At 36.6% G+C, this 19,699-nt stretch overlaps 2 protein-coding genes across 2 annotated transcripts in view; both read right to left on the reverse strand.

The window, feature by feature from the left end:
• Positions 1-3,107: 3,107 nt before the first annotated feature.
• Positions 3,108-7,289, reverse strand: c1ql3a (complement component 1, q subcomponent-like 3a). The gene is made up of 2 exons (XM_043225828.1): positions 5,856-7,289; positions 3,108-4,442 (listed from the first exon to the last, which is right to left on the reverse strand). Exons 1-2 carry the CDS (start codon positions 6,447-6,449, stop codon positions 4,263-4,265), a joined length of 774 nt encoding a protein of 257 aa, XP_043081763.1. The 5' UTR covers positions 6,450-7,289; the 3' UTR covers positions 3,108-4,262.
• Positions 7,290-9,693: 2,404 nt separating this feature from the next.
• rsu1 (Ras suppressor protein 1) overlaps positions 9,694-19,699 on the reverse strand; it is a 27,463-nt gene continuing 17,457 nt past the window's right edge. Inside the window, exon 9 of the mRNA XM_043226443.1 lies at positions 9,694-10,755. Within this exon, the coding sequence (XP_043082378.1) occupies positions 10,653-10,755 (103 nt within the window). The 3' untranslated portion in view covers positions 9,694-10,652. The remainder of the gene's footprint in view (positions 10,756-19,699) is intronic.

Genomic DNA, 19,699 nt, shown 5'->3' on the forward strand with positions numbered 1-19,699 from the left:
TCTTTATTGATCAGATCTGTAAATATCAGTGGTGAAATAAGGTTATAATAAAACCATAAAAGAATATAGTAATAAAACTTTAAAACTATGACCAAAGTAATACTAAAGTAAAGTAATAAAGTAATAAAAACTAGAGTATGCAATTATAATATACTATCACATTTAAGGTGATTGCTCCAATTTTTATTGCAATTTCAAATACAAATGTCTAGACAGTTTATATTTGTGTTTTGATAAAATAGTAATATAATATTTATTATGATCAATTACAATTATCTTTAAATTATGGTTCATAAAATTTTACATTTTTATGATATTACAGTAAAAATAACTGAAAAAAGTATACTACTACTAATAATAATAGTAATAATAATAATAATAATTAATGGACCTAAAAATAGACTTTGTCTTATCATCATATTTGAGAATATTATTATTAATTTTTCATGCAAAAAAAAATTGTCCTAAGAATCTTCACAATTTATATTTGAGCTAATACATTTTTAAATAAATAATATGATATATATATCTTTTTTTTTTCTTTTTTTGGAGCGTATAAGAAATGAAAAAGAAAAGATGAAGAGTGCAAGCTCATTATAAAAGGCTGTCTTTATGTCAGGGATCTTTATGGTCGGTGAATGTTTTACACAGAGCTTTGACTCCTGTTTGACCCCTCGCTGATTGGCCCGGACTCACACACACACATTCCCTTTAAAATAAAACGTAATGCATGAGGGGAAATGTATGCAATTGTTTCATGTCAACTTTGAGAAAGTGTATACGTATACACCACCAACCATCCATCTCTATTACTGAGACGCATCCAGTATCTCTTTGACATTATTAAATGACTGAATTCATCTGGAGTGATTCATTTTGGTTCATTCACAGCTGTAGAGGCCAGACCTCCATCTGGAGTGTGTGAGCGAGTCCTCCATCTCACCTTCACCGTCCACCATCAAAATTTTAATCTAAGAAGAACCATATAAAGCCAGAATCACCGGACTCTGAGAAACAAACATCTTCCATTTAAGTTTGATAGAAGGTAAAAACATTTACTAGCATACAGGAAGCGTTTATAAGCTCTGGTCCGGCAGTGCCATTTACCCCAAACTTCAGTGCTGTGTGGACATTCATTCACTCCTGCTAGGAAACTTCCATACATTGTATGATGTATGAAATGCCATAGAAGAACCATTTTCTGTTTAATTATCAGTAAGAGCACTGTTAAATAAATCAGTGTAATTTTAACTGTGAAATCTTGTTGAAACCCTACGGAAAACTCTACAGTAAGTTCCCGTACTGTATACAGATAAAAACTGTAAAGCTTCAAACCAAACATTTCATGTAATTTACAGTAAGATGTCGTTAATTGTACAGTTTTTAGAAAATAAAAAAAAAATCGATGTATAATTTAGTCAAAAACTATTAACTGATATTCCCAGAATTCCCTACGTGACACTCATTATATAAGTATTTTGCTTAAATAATCATGTTTTTAATAGTTTTTTGTTCAAGGTTATTCACATGTGGGCTTTGTTCCATCTTCTGTTGTTTATTGCATTTTTAAGTTTATTGTGTTTTACCCTGATGGTGTTTTGTATGAATGACTCCTATATATTAGTATATATTAGTATATACTTCTGTTTGTGGCAAAGCTACTTGTGATGAGCTTTGATTCTTCATGTGGCTTTCTCTTTTAGCTCCTTTATCATGATGGTTGTCAGTATGTTAAAGGTGCAAAACAGATTTTAATAGCATGGTGCATTGTTGAATTTACTGGTTTATGTTAAAAACATTTATTTTAAGAACCTTTATTTTTTTTTAAATGTGGCGTTGAAATTAAACCTGTCGATTTTTTATTTTGTTGTTGTTGTAAATAATTCATGTTATTTCATACCTAGGCCACACAGTCCCACTGGATACATATCTGGATGGAGAAGAAAAATGGGTTGCATATCCATAATCTCAAACTGAGGGCCATAACAGGAAGAGCAGGTGAACCAGAAGGAAGGCCCCGCTAACACCGATCACACACACTCTCAGAAAACTTTAACAAATCTATCCCTGGCACAAAGGCACAAAACTAAAAGTCTAAATCTATGCACCTTATTTATCTTTAAATGTTACATATTAGTATCTTAAAGGGATAGTTCACCCGTAAATGAAAATTCTGTCATCGATTACTCATTCTCATGTCGTTCCATCTTCGGAACACAAATTAAGATATTTTAGATGAAATCGATTATTTTAATAATCTGCTTACTACCTTTCTGGGCCTTGAACTTGGTAGTTACATTGCTGTCTATGTAGCAACAAAAAAATTCTTAGTTTGTGTTCTAAAGATGAACAAAGATCTTACAGGTTTGGAACGACATGAAGGTGTGCCATTTTTGCTAAACGAGAAACCATAATGCCAATATGGCAAAATAATCCCGCCTTCTAAATGAAAGAGCCAATCGCTGGTTGGTAAAGTCATTGCATCGCTGCAGTAGCTATTAGAAGCTCCGTTCCCATAGAAACCCGAGGCTACACCCGACGTATAACATGCGTATTGGCTGATCTAGAGTAGCCTGAAAAATAAGCTTTTTTAACACTATTTGAGCATTAGAAACAACATTCATGGGGCAGTTTGTTTCAGATTTTGTTGCCGATTTGAAAAACGTAATTTAATTGTGATTTCTGAGAGCAGTTTTTTGAGATTTCAGGATTTGAGATTTCTTGTTTGCATCGAAAATACGGCCACCGAGTGAACACGTTCCTTGAAAGGGAATTTAGTTTCGCCTATTGGAGCGGCTTGCAACTATTTCTTTTGTCATGCAAACGTTTAATTAAAAAGTCTACAAATTTAACAACACAGTGATCATCCCCAATGGCGAACCAACGAAATCGCGAAATACTCCGAAATAGTTATGACGTAACAAAGCCTCGCTTACTAGACTTTACCAGTTCAGTACGCGTTCTGAATCGCCGGTACGAAGCAATTCGCAAAGGATTCGAAGCTTTACGAAGCTTCACTTTTTTTTTGAGAGTGCACGTATAAGAACAGCTTCCCCCAATGAGCATGCATACAGAAACCGATACATAAAACGAGGAAAATGCACATATCTGATCAAATTTCCATTTAATGGAAAATGTGTTTGAAGGGTCGTAGATGTGAATGAGAATTACAGCAGCAGGACAGGAACAGAAAAATAATCCTCGGATAATAATTCATCACACACATTCCCTGCCATCCCAACCTGGAGATGAGAGTGACACAGATACGTAACGCTCACCTGATGCTCTTTCATATTAAAACGACAACAAAACAAAAAAAAAGAAATCCAGTATCATATTTACACTAAAAATAAGATTCAATATTATTAATCACATTCTGGAAATCTCTGAAGATAGATACACATTTACATATTAACACCCATACTCTGCATAGTGCTCTAAATATCACAAGAAACATATTCCTTCTCGGTCTAATACGTCTGTGTGCAATAAAAGATGCCGGCTGACATCACGCACCGAAAAAAAAAAAGCTTTTGACACGGCAGACTAAAAGTAAAATGCTGAAAGCTTTAGCAATTCTGGGATATAATTTCACGGCAAGCCATTACCACCAAAGGTATATTGTTTTGTTTTATGTCCCTAATTCATAATTAGCACTCACAAACAATCAGGGAATAAATATCTGCGGCGATTTAGCAGATATATATTATGCAATAGGAACATTTTGGTCAGGTTACACTGGATATCTAACGGATGATGATGATGATGATGATGATGATGAAATTTGGGCTAATGGATCATGATGTGCAACTCATTCAGGCATCTTGACTGACCGAGATGGTTTTCGAATGACAAATATCGCAGTTTACGTTATTGCACATATAGCCGATTATGTCAGGTTACATATTAGAAAACATCTCACAGGCTTCTTTGATGGCCACAGACATAGAAAGACACACAGTAAACTCCTCGGCAGCTTCGTTTCCTCGGTCCGTCTTTCCTCAGTGACGAAGCGCTTCTTTCTCCGGGCCTTTTTTTTTTTCTTTTTGGTCGTTTCTTGATTTTTTTGGATTGCAGGGCAAAGAGTTCTGCCTTCAAACCCACATCTACAGACTAATGATGAGGGGTGTTCGAGCAGGTCTGTCTGCTTGCCCTGGGCCCAAAGGAAAATTATGCAAAAAAAAAAAAAAAAAAAAAAGAAAGAAAGGAAGAGGAACAGCAGAAGGGGACGAGATAGACCGTCTGGAGCAGGTGCGTATGTCCTAATCGGCGTATATAATAAAACCAGAGAAGGTGCTGTACTTGTTGTTGTTGCCCCCGTGGGCTTTACCCCCGTCTAGTTTGATGTAGACTTCGTCTCCGGGCTCAAGATGAAGAACAACGCTGTTGCTGGCGTAGTCGTAGTTTTGATCCGCGTCCTGGGCGATGGCGCTGGCACGGACCTGCGGGAAGAGAGGAACATTTAGTGCACCGTTACAGCTGTCTGACGGAGAATATATATGCTTTTCATGCATATATATCAGGTTTCGAGGTCTCAGCCTCAGCAAAATAGGGTTTAGTCTGAGTGTTTGCTAAAGAAATATATTTAAATAGTTTTTATTATGGTAACAATCATATATACAGTTAATGTTTAACGTATAACATGTAAATATATGTAAATATATATGGTCATATTATAATATTGGCCACACCCACTAAGCTTTTTATTTGTGAGAAGCACAGATTTGTTTCTTTAAGATACACCAGGACAATAAACAGTGGCAACTATGTGCTTTATTGCAATGTATGAATTATATACACATACACAAAAATTATGCTTTCTTTTTTTTATAAAAATGGTATCAGCAATTTTTCAGCAATTTTTTATACCTATATATATATATATATATATATATATATATATATATATATTAATGTAAACTATTGATTTGGTGGTTTAAAGTATGTCAAAGAGAGGGAGAGAGCGAGAGAGGGAGAGAGAGAGAGAGAGAAAGAGAGAGAGAGATTGTGATGCATTTCATTCAAGAAAAAAACTCTAACCAGCAGTTTTGGCAAGGTTTACCTTTTTAATGAGACTTAAAATGTAATTAATTTAATGTTCTTAATATATGTCACGCTGGATGCTGGTGATGCACGAAACATGTAAAATTGCTTTGACTCACTCAAGCTGTTGAATCTATTAACACACTTTATTTAAGTTTTCAATTTACGTGCGAATTCATTCAAGTCATTAATTTTCACCTTGTGAGACTGCGTCTAACACAAAATTAATTTTTAAGCACTCTACATTAAGGCCATATGCAAATTACTAATTAAGTTTATTACTACCAAAGTTTAATACTATTTTATCTGTAATTTAATTAGACAATTTAGATTTTTTTTTATTTCATACAAATATGAAAAAAAAAACGTGTAATATAAATTAGGCTTACAATAATAATAATGTGATTGCAAATGTATTAATATTTATTTTATTGATAAATATATTATATCAATATATCCTGTCATTATTAAATAATAATGCAATATTTCATCATTGTAGTTTTTTTGGGGGGGGGTTGAAGGTCTGATCATTTTTTAGCTACTTGCAAAAGGATTTTATGCCTATAGGACAAAAAAAATGGAAATATAATCATATTTTACACCCAGTAGAGCAGCGATGTTTTTTTTATTCTGAGACTGGAAACAAACTTTTATGCCTGAACGGATATCAATAACGCTTTTACGTCTAAAAGTAGTATATAGAGAAAAGGGAAATGAAGAAAGGCAGCTATTATAATGTCTTCAAATGCGTTATGTCATCATATGCCGAATATTTGAGTGCTTTGTGTATTTGTGTTGGCGCGCGCGCTCACCTGATTGTTCTTGCACAGATCAGCCCACATGCTAGTTCCGTCTCCTCCTCTCATGAGCACATGGTACGTAAAGAAGTATATTCCCGGTATGGAGCAGGTAAATTTGCCCGTGGTTGGGTCGTAATGATTCCCGAGATTCGTGACCACGTCGTCAAACTTCAGCAGCTCGTAGCCCTCGTGCTGCTTTTTGAGCCCTGCGTAAAAGGCGATTTTGGGCACGGTGCTGTAGGTGGCCGCGCTGATGGCGCCGGTTGCCATGTTTGGTCCCGGCTGCCCGGGTAATCCAGGTCGTCCCGGTTCCCCCTTCTCTCCGGGAGGTCCGGGGGGTCCGGGGTGTCCGGGTTCACCGGGAGGGCCCCTCGGCCCCACTTTCCCCGGGCGTCCCGGTTCACCTTTCGGACCTTGTATAAAAGTTGGTAAAGACTGCATAAGGCTGCTGTCCCGGGCCGGGTCTGCTGAGACCGTGCTGGTCGGAGATTTGGTTCCGTAAGGATCGCAAACCATCCTGCAAGTGCCGAGCATCTCGTAGTGCGCGGCGGATGTCCCGGCGGAGCTCACCAAAACCGGGATCAGGATTACCAGCACCAGGACCATGACCACACCGAGCACCCCAGCCGCGATCAGCCGCTTCCTGCCGACGAGTCTCGTCAGCACCGGCCGATCCTCCTGTCTGCTTTTGGGCGAAATTTTGAAGGCTGGTGAGGTACCTCTACAGATGAGAAAAAAAAGTCCGATTGGTTTTGTTAACGAACTTCTGGCACGGTCCCCAAAAGCTTCTCTTTTTTTCCCCCTCTTGTATTCTTCTCTCACTTAACTTCTTTTCTGCTGATGTTGGCTCACTCACAGCCCCGCTTCAGCATCAGCATCAGCTCTCCAAAAGCGCGTCACCATCAGCGTCTCTCCACATGCAGACGCGCAAAAGAAAAACTCCACCGATGGACGAGAAAAGCCGCCCGAGATCCTCGAACACACCCCGATATCCTTCCCTCGCTTTTAAAGTCTTTCCTCTGCGCGCAAAAGACGAGATGAGCTGGATAAAGCGGGATGTCATGAAGATCTGGAGAAATGAGACGCTCTGCGTGAGTGCGAGTGTGAGCGCAGGACACGAGAGAAAAAGAGGGAGGGAGAGATCCAGCGCTGTCTTATAACACCAAAACGCAAAATCACACATCAAACATCTGCACAGGACAGATACACACACACAAAAACAGTATTTTGACACAAATGTAGACTGCGCAAAATAATTAAAATATAACGGGACAAGTTGTCACACTCTTGAGGGAACTGGTGATCATGAACATTGATTAAAGCTAAATGCCTTTTTAAAATATGAAACATGCCTACTTTTTGAAGTTAAAAACACATTAAATTTATTCAAACGACTTATTTAAAACTACTACTTATTAACATCAATATGCATTCAATACAATATTCTAATCATAATAAACAGTATAATGTAACAAAAATATAAAAGCAGTTTTGGTTACAGAAACTACTCAATGAAAAGTATAAATATATAAAATATATAACATGTTAAATATATAATGTGTGTGTATGTATATATATAATTTCTACACACACACACACACACACACATATATATATATATATATATATTTTGTGTATATATATATATAGACAGAAATACTATTTTGCGTAAAAAAAATTTATTTGATGAAGATTAAATATATAAAGGTAGACAGATAGATAGATAGATAGATAGATAGATAGATAGATAGATAGATAGATAGATAGATTTGAATAGCATTTAATGCATTTGGACTTTTGAATATTTGTATCATACCATTAAAATTTGTTTAGTTTTTTTTTATTTTTTTACTTTTAGAAGTGCAACCCAAACTTTTGGATTCGCACGGTTCCCTTTTTGATCAAGTTGATGTTCCAGGTCACTGCACCGTGAAAAATGAAGCTATTGAAAATGTTTATTCACGTATCCCTGAGAATGAGCTTTGAAGGTAAAAGGCGCAACCACAAAACGACACGTATGCCAATAGTATAGACCTGCCAGTGATGCACTGCCACTACAGGATGCAAGAACAAATCATTCATTTAACTCCAATCTGGGAATCGACCACCTTGCAGTTGCACGACTGTGTGCTACTAAACGGTCGAGGTACATCTCTCAAGATTTCAACAGGTTAGATGGTTAGTAACCTCCGATTCGCGTGATTATCGGTTAGATGGACCGGTTGCACCGCTGGCCCCGAATCTGTTGTATTGTTCAGAGTTTTGACTCAGCGAGGTCTCAAACGCCTCCAATTATCTTCGAACAACACAATGGGCCACTATCCATACTGTTTACCCTCAGCGCTTGATGAAAGTCTAGGTTCAACAGCGTCTCCGGCGACGCCATTTCATTGGTCAACATGGGACCTGCTCTCCAGAGGAGTTTCCCGGGCCCCATAAATCAAGCAGGCAAAAATCAATGACCTCGGTTAGCGAGGGCCGTAATGCCCTTCAGCGTATGAGCTGCATAGAGAGTTCGCCACGAGAAATCGTTTTAAACAGGGTGATAAAACAAACTAAACAAACAAAAAAAGTAATCAAGCAAAGCAAAATCGCTACAAGTCTGTAACTCAAGGAAAAGAAAAAGACATTCAAGGATTCCTCTGAAAGGTCAGTGAGTAATTGTCGGCGCATGGTGATCCATCGCCATTCAGACTCATTTTTAAACTTCAACGTCCCACTTCCTATCGACGCTGGCAGAAGGATGGGACAAGCCTGGTTCGGGATCTAAACAACCGCTTCTCCGCTGAGCAAGAGATTGATCGGCTGAAGAGTTTGGGGCGTAATGAATTGGTGGAAAACTTTTACAAACCACGCCTCTCACCAAAGAAAACTTTGGCAAGTGGATGAAGAATCCAGAGGGTCACAAGACAGTTGAAGAGTGGAAGAGGTTCGGGACGCAGTGTGGACTTTGCCATGGACAGATGTTCCTGCTGAGCGAAAGAGGAAAGTGTATTGGGGCGAACGTGCGCTGGACAGATGTGCCTGCTGAGAGTGTGAACGAGGAAGACAGCGGCGTCTGGACGGGGTAATAATAATGCGAGCAGAATATTAGCGAAGAGAGACAGGAAATCCCATGCGACCATCATGGACCTTCTACAAACACAAGCCCACACCCCATCATCATCTGACTCACAGCTTTGAAAGGTCAGCTCCTTTACCCCTGATCTGCTGTCATGGAGGTGGTCCGGACCATGACGGGGCCTCCGATGGGAAGATCGTTTTTAGATGTGATGATCCTCTGTAGCTGTTTCAGATCACACCCTGCAAACTTTCTCGAAAGCAGCTTCAAACTTTAACTTATCTTCCAAGCGCTTAATAAGACTTCAGATTGTTGGCAAATCCCCAAAATAGAAAACACATGCAACTAATTTTTTGTCCTCAGTGTCACAGTAAAAGATTTTAACACTGTTGGAAAAAAATATAATAATATACTTTTCTGGAAAAAAAAGTTTAAAAGCAGTGGGAAGAAAAAAAATTACTTTGAGAAGAAATTTTCCCGAGCAGCAAATGATCATATTAGAATGATTTCTGAAGGATTATGCAACATCGAAGACTGAAGTAATTATGCTGAAAATTATTTTGCGTCACAGGAATAAATTACGTTTTACAGTATATTCAAATAGAAAACGGTTATTTAGAATTGTAATATTATTTCACGACAGTACCATTTTTGCTATAATTTAAAAACAAAAATAAATGCTTTTTACCAATTAAAAATAAAAATCTTACCAACCTGAAACTATACATTTTAGAAGATTGGCTTGGCCGTTCCAAATGCTTTCCAACTTGCGAAGAAAAAACAGAATTGTCCAACAAAATGGTGACTTTATTTCAACGTCAAAAATTTAGTACATAGCACACAGCGCTGTGTGCACATGATAAAAACACAGTAAAATATAACAAATTTAAACGTGATTGCAATGAAATGGCTTGTGACGTTTAAAAACAAGAACTAGCACATCCATAAAAAATAAACTTCAAATTCAGCCAAGCTTTGCAGATTTAGATGTTAGTGTACATAAAGCTGTAGTGACGGCAGAAATGGCAATATTATTGAATGATTAACCGGTTCAACAACCTGGTTCTTTACAAATACAACTGTATATTGTTCTGTAAAAAGTTGCACCGTCATGTTAACCAGAATACACAGTAAGAAACAATGGCCAACCGCTTCAGAGAACAGCATCTGTGGTCTGTTGCAATATCTTGTTGACCCTCTCAAATGGCCACTGGGGTGTTTCTGTCTGGAATCTGCTGTGTACCATCTGAAACTCCAGTTTGCAGCCATTCGTATCTGTCATTAAGAGGCAGAGGAAGCAGTCAGCGGTTTCCCCCCCCGGAGAACTGACACAATCCTGCTCAGACTCCACTAAGACCCCAAACTCCTGCTAAATCCCAGTACGGTTACAAAGCGCTCGTCACCGCCTCCCGAAATTCACCGCTCTCCTCGTCTGGATGGTCGAGTAGGACGAAACTCCCGTCGCCTCTCGAGACACAACAAACGCGTTCAGAAAAGCTGATTAGCACCCAAAGCAGATCTGACTTGACAGAAGCGGCACTTTGAAGGCAAAAAGTGGCATTGGACGAGAAGGACACTTGGAAAAAAAAATGGCCGTATCAAGAGTGGAGTCATTTGGAGGTTACATGATTAACGTAATACTGAAGCAATATAAAACATAATTTCTGAATAAATATCAAATGGAAAGGCACATGCAGTGAGGTTCATCATCTCGGGTGGTCGGATCAGCTCTTCGTCGCCCCTCTTCGTTACTTGTTCTTGGCTGCCAGCGGCTTGCGGCTGATCTTCTTGGATTTGTCTGCGTTCTTTTTGGGAGCCTCTGGGTTGGCCTGCATGTGTCGCCCGTAAAGACTGCAAAACACAAACAGACATTGTGTGATCACACCTGGCCCCTCGTAGTTTCTGCGATAGGCTTGAATACAGAGTAGCGAGGAAGAGGAGTTATATTTTTAGTGTTAACCAGCTGAAAGAGGATTAATTGAGTCCAACACACTGACGGGTCCCCCACTGGGACACTGAACTCTCTGTGCTGTCCAACACCCCTCGGCTACAGCTGTGTATGGCACAGAGAGACAATTATCCGCAACCACCTAACACACAGAGCTGGGAGAGAAAGAAAGAGAGTGAGGGGACATGTAGGGAAGAGCAATTTCCAGTCCAGTGGTCCCTCTCTATTTCAGCAGCACTCAAAGGCTGGGTTCAGTGATACGAGGGAGAAAACAAAGAGAGACAGAGAGAGAGAGAGAGAGAGAATAAGGAAGAGACTTAGAGTGAACGAGAATGACCATGTGTATTATGGAGGCAGGATTCATTGGTTCTGTACCAAAACCTTGTGAGCTGCTTAAGAAAGCAGCTGCCTTACCAAGATGAAAATGAATTAGATTACTAGAATTAATTAGGTCAATTTACAGTACGTAGTAGGTGTCATGTTAACATTGTTAGGTGGCTACTTTCTACAAATAATCGATTACTTATTATTATGGCATAAAGGGTCAGAATTATGAGATGGTGAGACCCAAATAATAAGACAACAATGAGATAAAAAAGTCGAAATTATGAAATGTATTAAAAAAACCTTTCTTCTGGGAAACACATAAAAAAATATTTTTTATTATAAATAAAGTCAAAATGGAAGCTCATTTTTGCTACATCAGAAAAAAAATGCATTATGCAAATGCAGTAAACCATTTCGAAAAGAAAAAAAATTCAATTATAAGACAGCAACAAAGTAAATTATGAGATTACATAATATAGTTTTTACTCTTTTTTTGATGCCATAGTTATTTTTTTTCTTGTAATTACGACTCTTCATGCCATCAAAAGTAAAAGATAAAATCAATTAGATAAAAAATAACGCTGAGATAATGTGATAAAAAGACAAAATTATGAGATTAAAAGATTAAATTGTGACAAAGTCAAAATTTTAAGAAAACTGAAAGGTGAGGTTTCAAGTCTTTACAGTGGGCCTAAACTGGAAACTGTGACTGACTTTCCTTCCTTATTATCTTCTCAGTATTAGTAGCTTGCTTTCTTCTGTGAATAAGAACAAAACAAGTTACGTTGTCTACGAATACAAATACAAATCATACAAACCTTTAGTCTACAAATTAAGGTATGGAAGCCCATTTCTGCCACTTGAGAAATGCCTTGGTAAATCATAATTATGTCAAACTAAAAGCTCTAAATGCTAAGTCATAATTATGAGACAAAGTGTCAAATTTGTGAGAAAAAAAACCAAACTATGAGACGTCAAAAATAATAATAAGCCATAATTGTCACAAAATGATGACTGATAGTTAATTCTACATACTTTCACAGCATCAAGTTGATCTCATAATCATGACTTTATCTTCTTTGAAAACTGAGGTTATTTTGCCATCACTGGTCCATAGTATGGGCTCCAGCATGTTTCAAAACTGTCCCGCAGGTTTGGAACAACAATGGGGCGAGTAAAAGAAAATCTGAATTTTGGTTGAAGTGTTCCCTTAAAAATGCCGTAGGCAGCTTATTGGGTTTCAGTGCACAGCCTTCATCTTTACAGCAGTCCTGACTGCTGCTTCCATTACCTCATTAATACTTATCCCTGATTGGATGTTGACATAGCGGCTGGTGATTGCAGAGTTAGCAGCCCTACACCTAGCATGCCTGGTCCATAACTATGACATTCCCAAGTGTAATTAAAGAATACTATTTGAGGGAGAATTCTAATTGCGGTGCAGTGAAATGTCAAGCGGCAGCTCAGATTCATGACTAAAGTTCATATCAAATATTTACAAAGGACCGCACAGGACCCAGGCTGAGAGAGCAGTCGTTCTAAACTCAGTTCTCAGCGTTCGAGTCACTTTAATTACATCGTATAAGGAAGACGCTAAATATTCTTTCTGTAAGCAACTGCTTCATGCAAAGCGACCTACAGTGTACTTATTACTTATAAAAATCTTTGATGTCAATTGCTCTTGAACCTACAAGCTTTCAGCGCCAAACTCGGATCTCAACTAATCTGCCACGATCCAAGAACAGAGCAAAGCAGTTCTGCTAAATGAAAACCTTCTAATACTAAGTATGATCTGTTTTCGCCTTCCAAAATGTTGTGACTTGCCGAGCAGACAGTCTGAACGCTTCTCTCATCAATGAGTCAGTCAGTTTCTATCGTTCATTCTGTCGCTCTGTATCTCTCTTAAGCACTAAGCTGCCGGTCCATCTGTGTGGTCCTGTCTGAGGTTCTTCCCTTGGGTCCCGGAGGTTCCCGTTCTTTCCCGCCTCTTCTGGAGCTGCCCAGCCAGGCGCAGAGGCAAGAGCACAGCAGGGAGGCACTACTCAAGCCCCTACGGACTCTCAGAGAACAGAAATATCAGAATCCTCCACTACGGCTTTTTATCTCACACATCCAAGAAAAAAAACACACACTTTGCATCCAAAAAAACTGCACTGTTCACAAAAATTAGCACTGACTGTGAAGTGTGTGCATGTGCTGGTTTATAAAGCACGTGTTCATGTGTTTATAATGTTTAATTCAGTGTTTGGTGTTCGAGATATATGGAATGCAAAACCAAGGGGGTATCAATTACAGTAAAAAGACAACAATATTAACGATCCAGAATGTTTAACAGGGATAGTACACATTCATAAGCACACTGAATTAAAGCAAATGTGCCAGAATAAATGAAAATACAAATAAAGTAAAATTAACTAAAACATAATAGAATAAAATAAAATGTTTAATAAAAAAAAATAAGACAAAATAAATTACATACATAATGCAATAAAAATACAAAATAAAGGCAAGCTAAAATAAAAATACAAAATGGGAAAAAAAACCAAGCAATATTAAATTAAATTAAAAAGGACAAAATAAAAGACACTAAAATAAAAGACGCAACAAAATAATATAAAAATTGTCCTTGTAAAGAGACTGGACGATTATGGAATATAAACAAATATATCTACATTCAAAATATGTATATAAAAAAGAACATGTAATTTTATTTATTTTTGCCACTTTAATTGATATGATGTAATGACAGGAAATGATAAACAAATGTGAAGCACTAATCATACATGTGGTGACTTAACTTGGCAGTGTTAAACTTTTTCTTTGAATTATTTAATAATTAATAATTAAGTGGTTTTATTTTTTTCATATGATTACGTATGCAGAAGGATATTAAATGTATGTTCTTGAGTTCATAAGTCTATGTAAGAAAGCCGTGTATGTATGTGCGCAGACTGTGAGCGGTTTCTAAGCTGACTGAAGGAATCAGTGTTGACAGATGCACGTAGATGTTTGCGCTGGTGTCAAGGCTAAATTGGGCTGTTTTACAGGAGGCTGATATGCAGGGGGGTGTGAGCTGAATCTGAAAGCCGTTCTCTCTCTGTCAGTGTCCCGCAGCCTTGACGGACCCTCTGGCAAGAAGACAATGCTGAGAGAAACTCCCAACGAATCTAACACAACGTCTACAGATCAACCCGTGAAGGCTTCGTAATGCTGTCATCAACTGACCAAAGACCGCGTCAGAATCCTGTCCAACATCCAAACTTATCCCTGATCAACTACTGTCTGAATCCTTTTTAAATAACTTGTGATCCCTGAACAAATATTTTGAATGAGATTTGCATTCTACTGTAATAAAGCACTTTTGATTTAATTTACATAAGCTAGTTAAAAACAATGATGAACATATAAAAACAATTATGTAGAATAGTTGTCAACTGCAAGATTCTATGGTTGAATATTTTTGCACATTTTGCATAGTTGAGAAAACTATCTTTGCTAATTTGCATCATCAGAAGCAATGTAAGTTGGAGAATGAATTGTCCGCTGTGAATTTGATTCCTTTTTAAGCAATTAATTGTCATTTTTGTTACTAGTTGAACAATATGCAAGCCATTGTCAATCAAATATGTATTCGAATATCTATGCAAAAACCATTATTTTAACAATTCTCAAAAACCATGTTCTTTCATTGTGCATTACAAAAACATAATCTGAAAATTTAAAAAAAAATCTGTTTTTATATGGTCTTGTATCATATATATATATATATATATATATATATATATATATATATATAATAATATGATATATAAATACATATATATGAATGATATAACTACTGAAACAGATTAATTCACTATAATCAACTGAACTGAATTCATAATAATGACATATGGGTATCATCTAAATATGACAAAGAAAGTAGGACATGAGAGCAGGAATGATAGCTTGAGTATTGTTGCAGATCATCAGCTGGAGAAAAAACAAAGATGTTGCCTGATAAATGCATAGTTAATGTTACATTTACACATCTTTAAAAGGAAAACTGTCACAGAAACTGTGATTTGACTCTTTGTATATTCATTTAACTGCATACCTTCAAACCTGTGGTCTGGACATGATGGGAAAATTTTGCCCTGGTCTGTGAAACCATATTACCACAGCAGCATTGCAGTGCCGAGCGGCTACAGAGTAAACACAAAGATTTATCCCCCATTTATCTGCTTTCCTCATCATTTACAGCCAATTAAAAGTGGACCGGGACAGCAAAATCTACAGAAGCTGCTCCCCGACGCTGCCAGAGACGGTCTTTTTCCTGTGAGTGCTCCAGTTCCACATGGGATAATTAATCTCAGTTACAGTCAAGAGTGTCTAACACAGTCAAGGCGGTCGGTCATAAGTGTGTGTGTCAGAGACGGTGTGTTTCCGCACAGTGGCTTCCAAAGCATGTTCAGGTGTGTCAGAGGTGAGAGGGAATGAATTAATGATAAATGTGCGGGTGACTCGTGGATCAATGATCGGTCATTGAGGTTGGAGGTAATTTGTAAATGATGCTCCAGCTGCTATTGCATTACAGGAGATCTGAGATTGTAGAGAATGAGATCACTTAAATGAGCCTTGGATTCATTGATTACAAAACAGCTGTGACAAATGGGATCTAAATGAAATATAACAACATAATGTAAAACATAATTTATATGTAAATATACAACATATCAAATTAGATAATTGAGTATCACTTGTACAATATTTCATATATATATATATATATATATATATACACATAAACATCAGTTCAAATGAGATATATAAGATTATATCATTTTGTATAAATTATATTAAAATGGAACTTACAAATAAAACACTTTATATTAAAGAAATTAAATAGATAATTATGTATGATATTTTACATTTTTAATTTACACATATCTAAAATAATAAATATTTACAGTTTGAGAAAAAAATAAAATAAAATCACACACATTATTATAAATATATATATATATATATATATATATATATATATATATATATATATATATATATAAATATATATATATATATATATATAAATATATATATATATATATATAAATATATATATATATAAATATATATATATATATATAAATATATATATATATATATATATATATATATATATATATATATATATATATATATATATATATATATAAATATATATATATATATATATATATATATATATATATATATAAATATATATATATATAAATATATATATATATATATATATATATATATATAAATATATATATATAAATATATATATACACACACACACACACACACACAAATACTTATCCTGCAAAATGTAATGCAACCATAACTAATAAATGAACATGAAATATCTAAAACACGATATAACACATTCTTATATATTTAAAAAAATTAATATTATATATAAATATACTTTCTGTGTGTGTGTGTTTGTGAGTGACTGAGTGACTGAGTGAGTGACATTCATACGGTTTAAACAAACAAGATTCACTAAACAAAAAAATTTCCCAGTTAAATAAACTGATTCACCCAAAAGAATCAGACTTTCAGATTCTTATCCCCAACTTAATTACTCTCCTACACTGACACTCTGCAACAGAAGAAAAGGGTTACTGGAGATTTTATTTATAGAAAAGTGCAAGAAAAAGTACTTTTAAAGCATGAGAGAGAGAAAGAGAGAGAGAGAGACAGAGAAAAATGAGGAAGCACATCAGCGACACACGACAGATCGTTTCTTCTACCCTTAACTACTGTTTAACACAAAGAACCCCACAGCTAAACTTCTTTCAGCACAAATACACAATCTCTACACTCATCTCAGTATAAAACACTATCCGTGCTGACAGGTTCAACGGAAATCCATGCACCAGCTAAATGAGAGTAAATGACAATAATGAAGACGGATGGTGAACGGGCGGCAGAGCGGCTCATAACTGATCTCTCCCCCGACGCCCCCATTATCAACAAGATCTGCAGGAGCGAGCGACAGCCAATCACAGCGGGCTTTACCGCCACTTCTGTACCCTGTTTGTACATGTACGGTCATGCTACAGTGGATCATCTACAAGATGAATGTTTTATGAATCATTCATTGTTCGGCAGAGAGGTTACCCAGCGCGGACTGAGCCGGGGTGAACAGTAAGCAGAAGGCTGTGCTGAGTTTGGGCTGTTAACGTGGCCTTTTATTGATAAACTCTGGCAGGAGTTCCTGTCTGTGAGACCAAACTAATGAGGAGTGATGGAACTGCGCTCAACCTTTAAAACCTCCAGAACCTAGAAATGAAGAACACAAATACAGACTGGAATGCACAACGCACACACGAGACGCAGACTGAACTTAACTCTTACAGTTAGTCGTGCCACTGTTGGTTTCTAGTAGGCTTCACAACCCGGCTGAGCTGCACTACCTTTCAAAGTCTTCGCACGTGGGGCATGTGTTGGGTTCCACCCAGATCACTAAGCACAAAATTAAGCTCTTGCCATGGCTGTCCCAGTCCTCTGACCTCAACCCTGTAGAAAATGAGTGAGGTGAACTAAAGAGGAAAAGCATCAACATGGAGCTGGTATTCTGAAGGATCTGGAGAGACTGGTGAAGGAATGGTGTATGATCTCCTATCAGGTGTTCTCCAAACACTTCGGGCACTACAGGAGAAAACTCAGGGCTGCTATCTTGGAACAAGGACGTTGCGATAATGGGTGCCAATAATTGTGACCAGTATGAACTAGGGAAAGCGTTTATTTGACAATGAGATTTTTACCCTACTATCAATTGTTTTACTTCAATGACAAGTTAGAATTTTGTACATTTTTTTGAATGAAAGATCAAAAGGATAAACAATGCAGATTTATTTTCACAGCCACCTTTGCTCAGATTTACCAAGGGTGCCAAAATTAATGGAGGGCAATGAGTGTATACAGGATTGCCAAACAGAACCAGCCTAATTGCCGTTTGAAAGTAACCCGTGGTAAGAGTGTATATGTAGTTTCCAAATCTACTATAAAACAGAGGACTTAACAACACGTACACAATAAATTTAGGCAACACTTCATTAGAGATACTGCCAAACAAGAACACTCCTTCCCTCATTTGTCCGTAAAGCAGACACTTTTTAAGATGATAAATAAACCAGTTCTAGTAATAAAAGGTACTAATAAAAATGAACCTAGTTTTGCATATCATTTTGGGCTCACAAACACAACACAGAAAGAGTAGAAAGACCACAAAGACTCATTACGTCCAGCTGATACAGAGACACAAGAGTGGTCACCTGCTGACACTTTCCCCATTTAAACTGCACAACTGTAAGGGGCATTATGGTAAACCTGGTGTCAGTTCTAGTGCAGCAGGGCTCGGACTGAGAAAGCAGCAATGCATGAATATAATTAGAGAGAATCCGGAAAAGAAACAGTCCGTCTGTGGAAATATGCAGGATTTAACTCACAGAAACTCACTGCATTAGTGTTCAGGACATATAGAGCACATGAAAATACTTCCCACTTCCCCAGAGTAGCTTAGAGCTAAAGAAATGGTTCACGCATGAAATGAAAATCCTTGTTAGCTCACCATCACGTCATTCTAAACTCATAAAACTTTTCCAAATTCAAACTAATTGCAACTGAGATTTGGGAGCTATGACGGTCAAAGCTAATGCAATGTTTCAAATAGATCAGTGTTTGGTGATTTATTTTTTTTTGCTCCTGGTCATCATCATAAAATACTTTTTATGAGCATCTGCTAAGATTTTTAATTCATTGAGCACAAACTAGAGAATCAACAGCTAAACAAATACAGAAATCGCTGTGCGTTAGTGAAACTGCGGTAGAAAATGAAGTGGCTTCATGGTTTGTACAGGCATTAACACATATAATCAGTCCATCTCAAGAGTATTTCAGAGTTGATATATCTAATAAGCTTTAATCCTGTTATGCTAACAGATCTTTTACATCACATTAGCGGCACTATGCCGTCATGCTCTCCGTTTATACTGTGAGTAAATTATCAGCGCTCTAAGCGGAGTTTATCTCATCAACAAAATTAGATGAAAAACTTGAAAGCCTGAAATATTTTAAGTGCTAAAATTACTACAACAATATAAAAAAGCATTTATAAAAACATACCCAAATAGAAATATTAAAAACAAAAAATAATAAAATTACAAAAGCAAAACTAAAATAAAAAAATGCTAATTCAATGTGTTAAATAATGTAATAGTATTTAAATACTAAGTATATCCACAATAAAAGTGCAATATTATAATTTATATTTGCTCAAACAATTAAGTGAATTTATTGTAAAAATATGCTGTTATTGTAAAAATGCAACACGCTATCCTAAACAATCTCAATAATACAGATATTTCCTTTCAGAAAACATGCAATATAGCTTAACCTTAACGCTCACTGTTTAGTGTTATTTTAAGATGATAAAGCTGTTATACGTTTGTTAAAATTAATACTTTAGTAAATGTTTATAGATAC

This window comes from Puntigrus tetrazona, chromosome 24, assembly GCF_018831695.1.
Source record: "Puntigrus tetrazona isolate hp1 chromosome 24, ASM1883169v1, whole genome shotgun sequence".
Classification (NCBI taxonomy): Eukaryota; Metazoa; Chordata; class Actinopteri; order Cypriniformes; family Cyprinidae; genus Puntigrus; species Puntigrus tetrazona.

Bases quoted from the DNA above. Each gene is read 5' to 3' on its own strand.
- c1ql3a (XM_043225828.1), bottom strand. From the start codon at position 6,449: ATGGTCCTGGTGCTGGTAATCCTGATCCCGGTTTTGGTGAGCTCCGCC. The intron at 4,443-5,855 runs GTGAGCGCGCGC...CTCTTCCCGCAG, and splicing joins ATCTGTGCAAGAACAATCAG to GTCCGTGCCAGCGCCATCGC.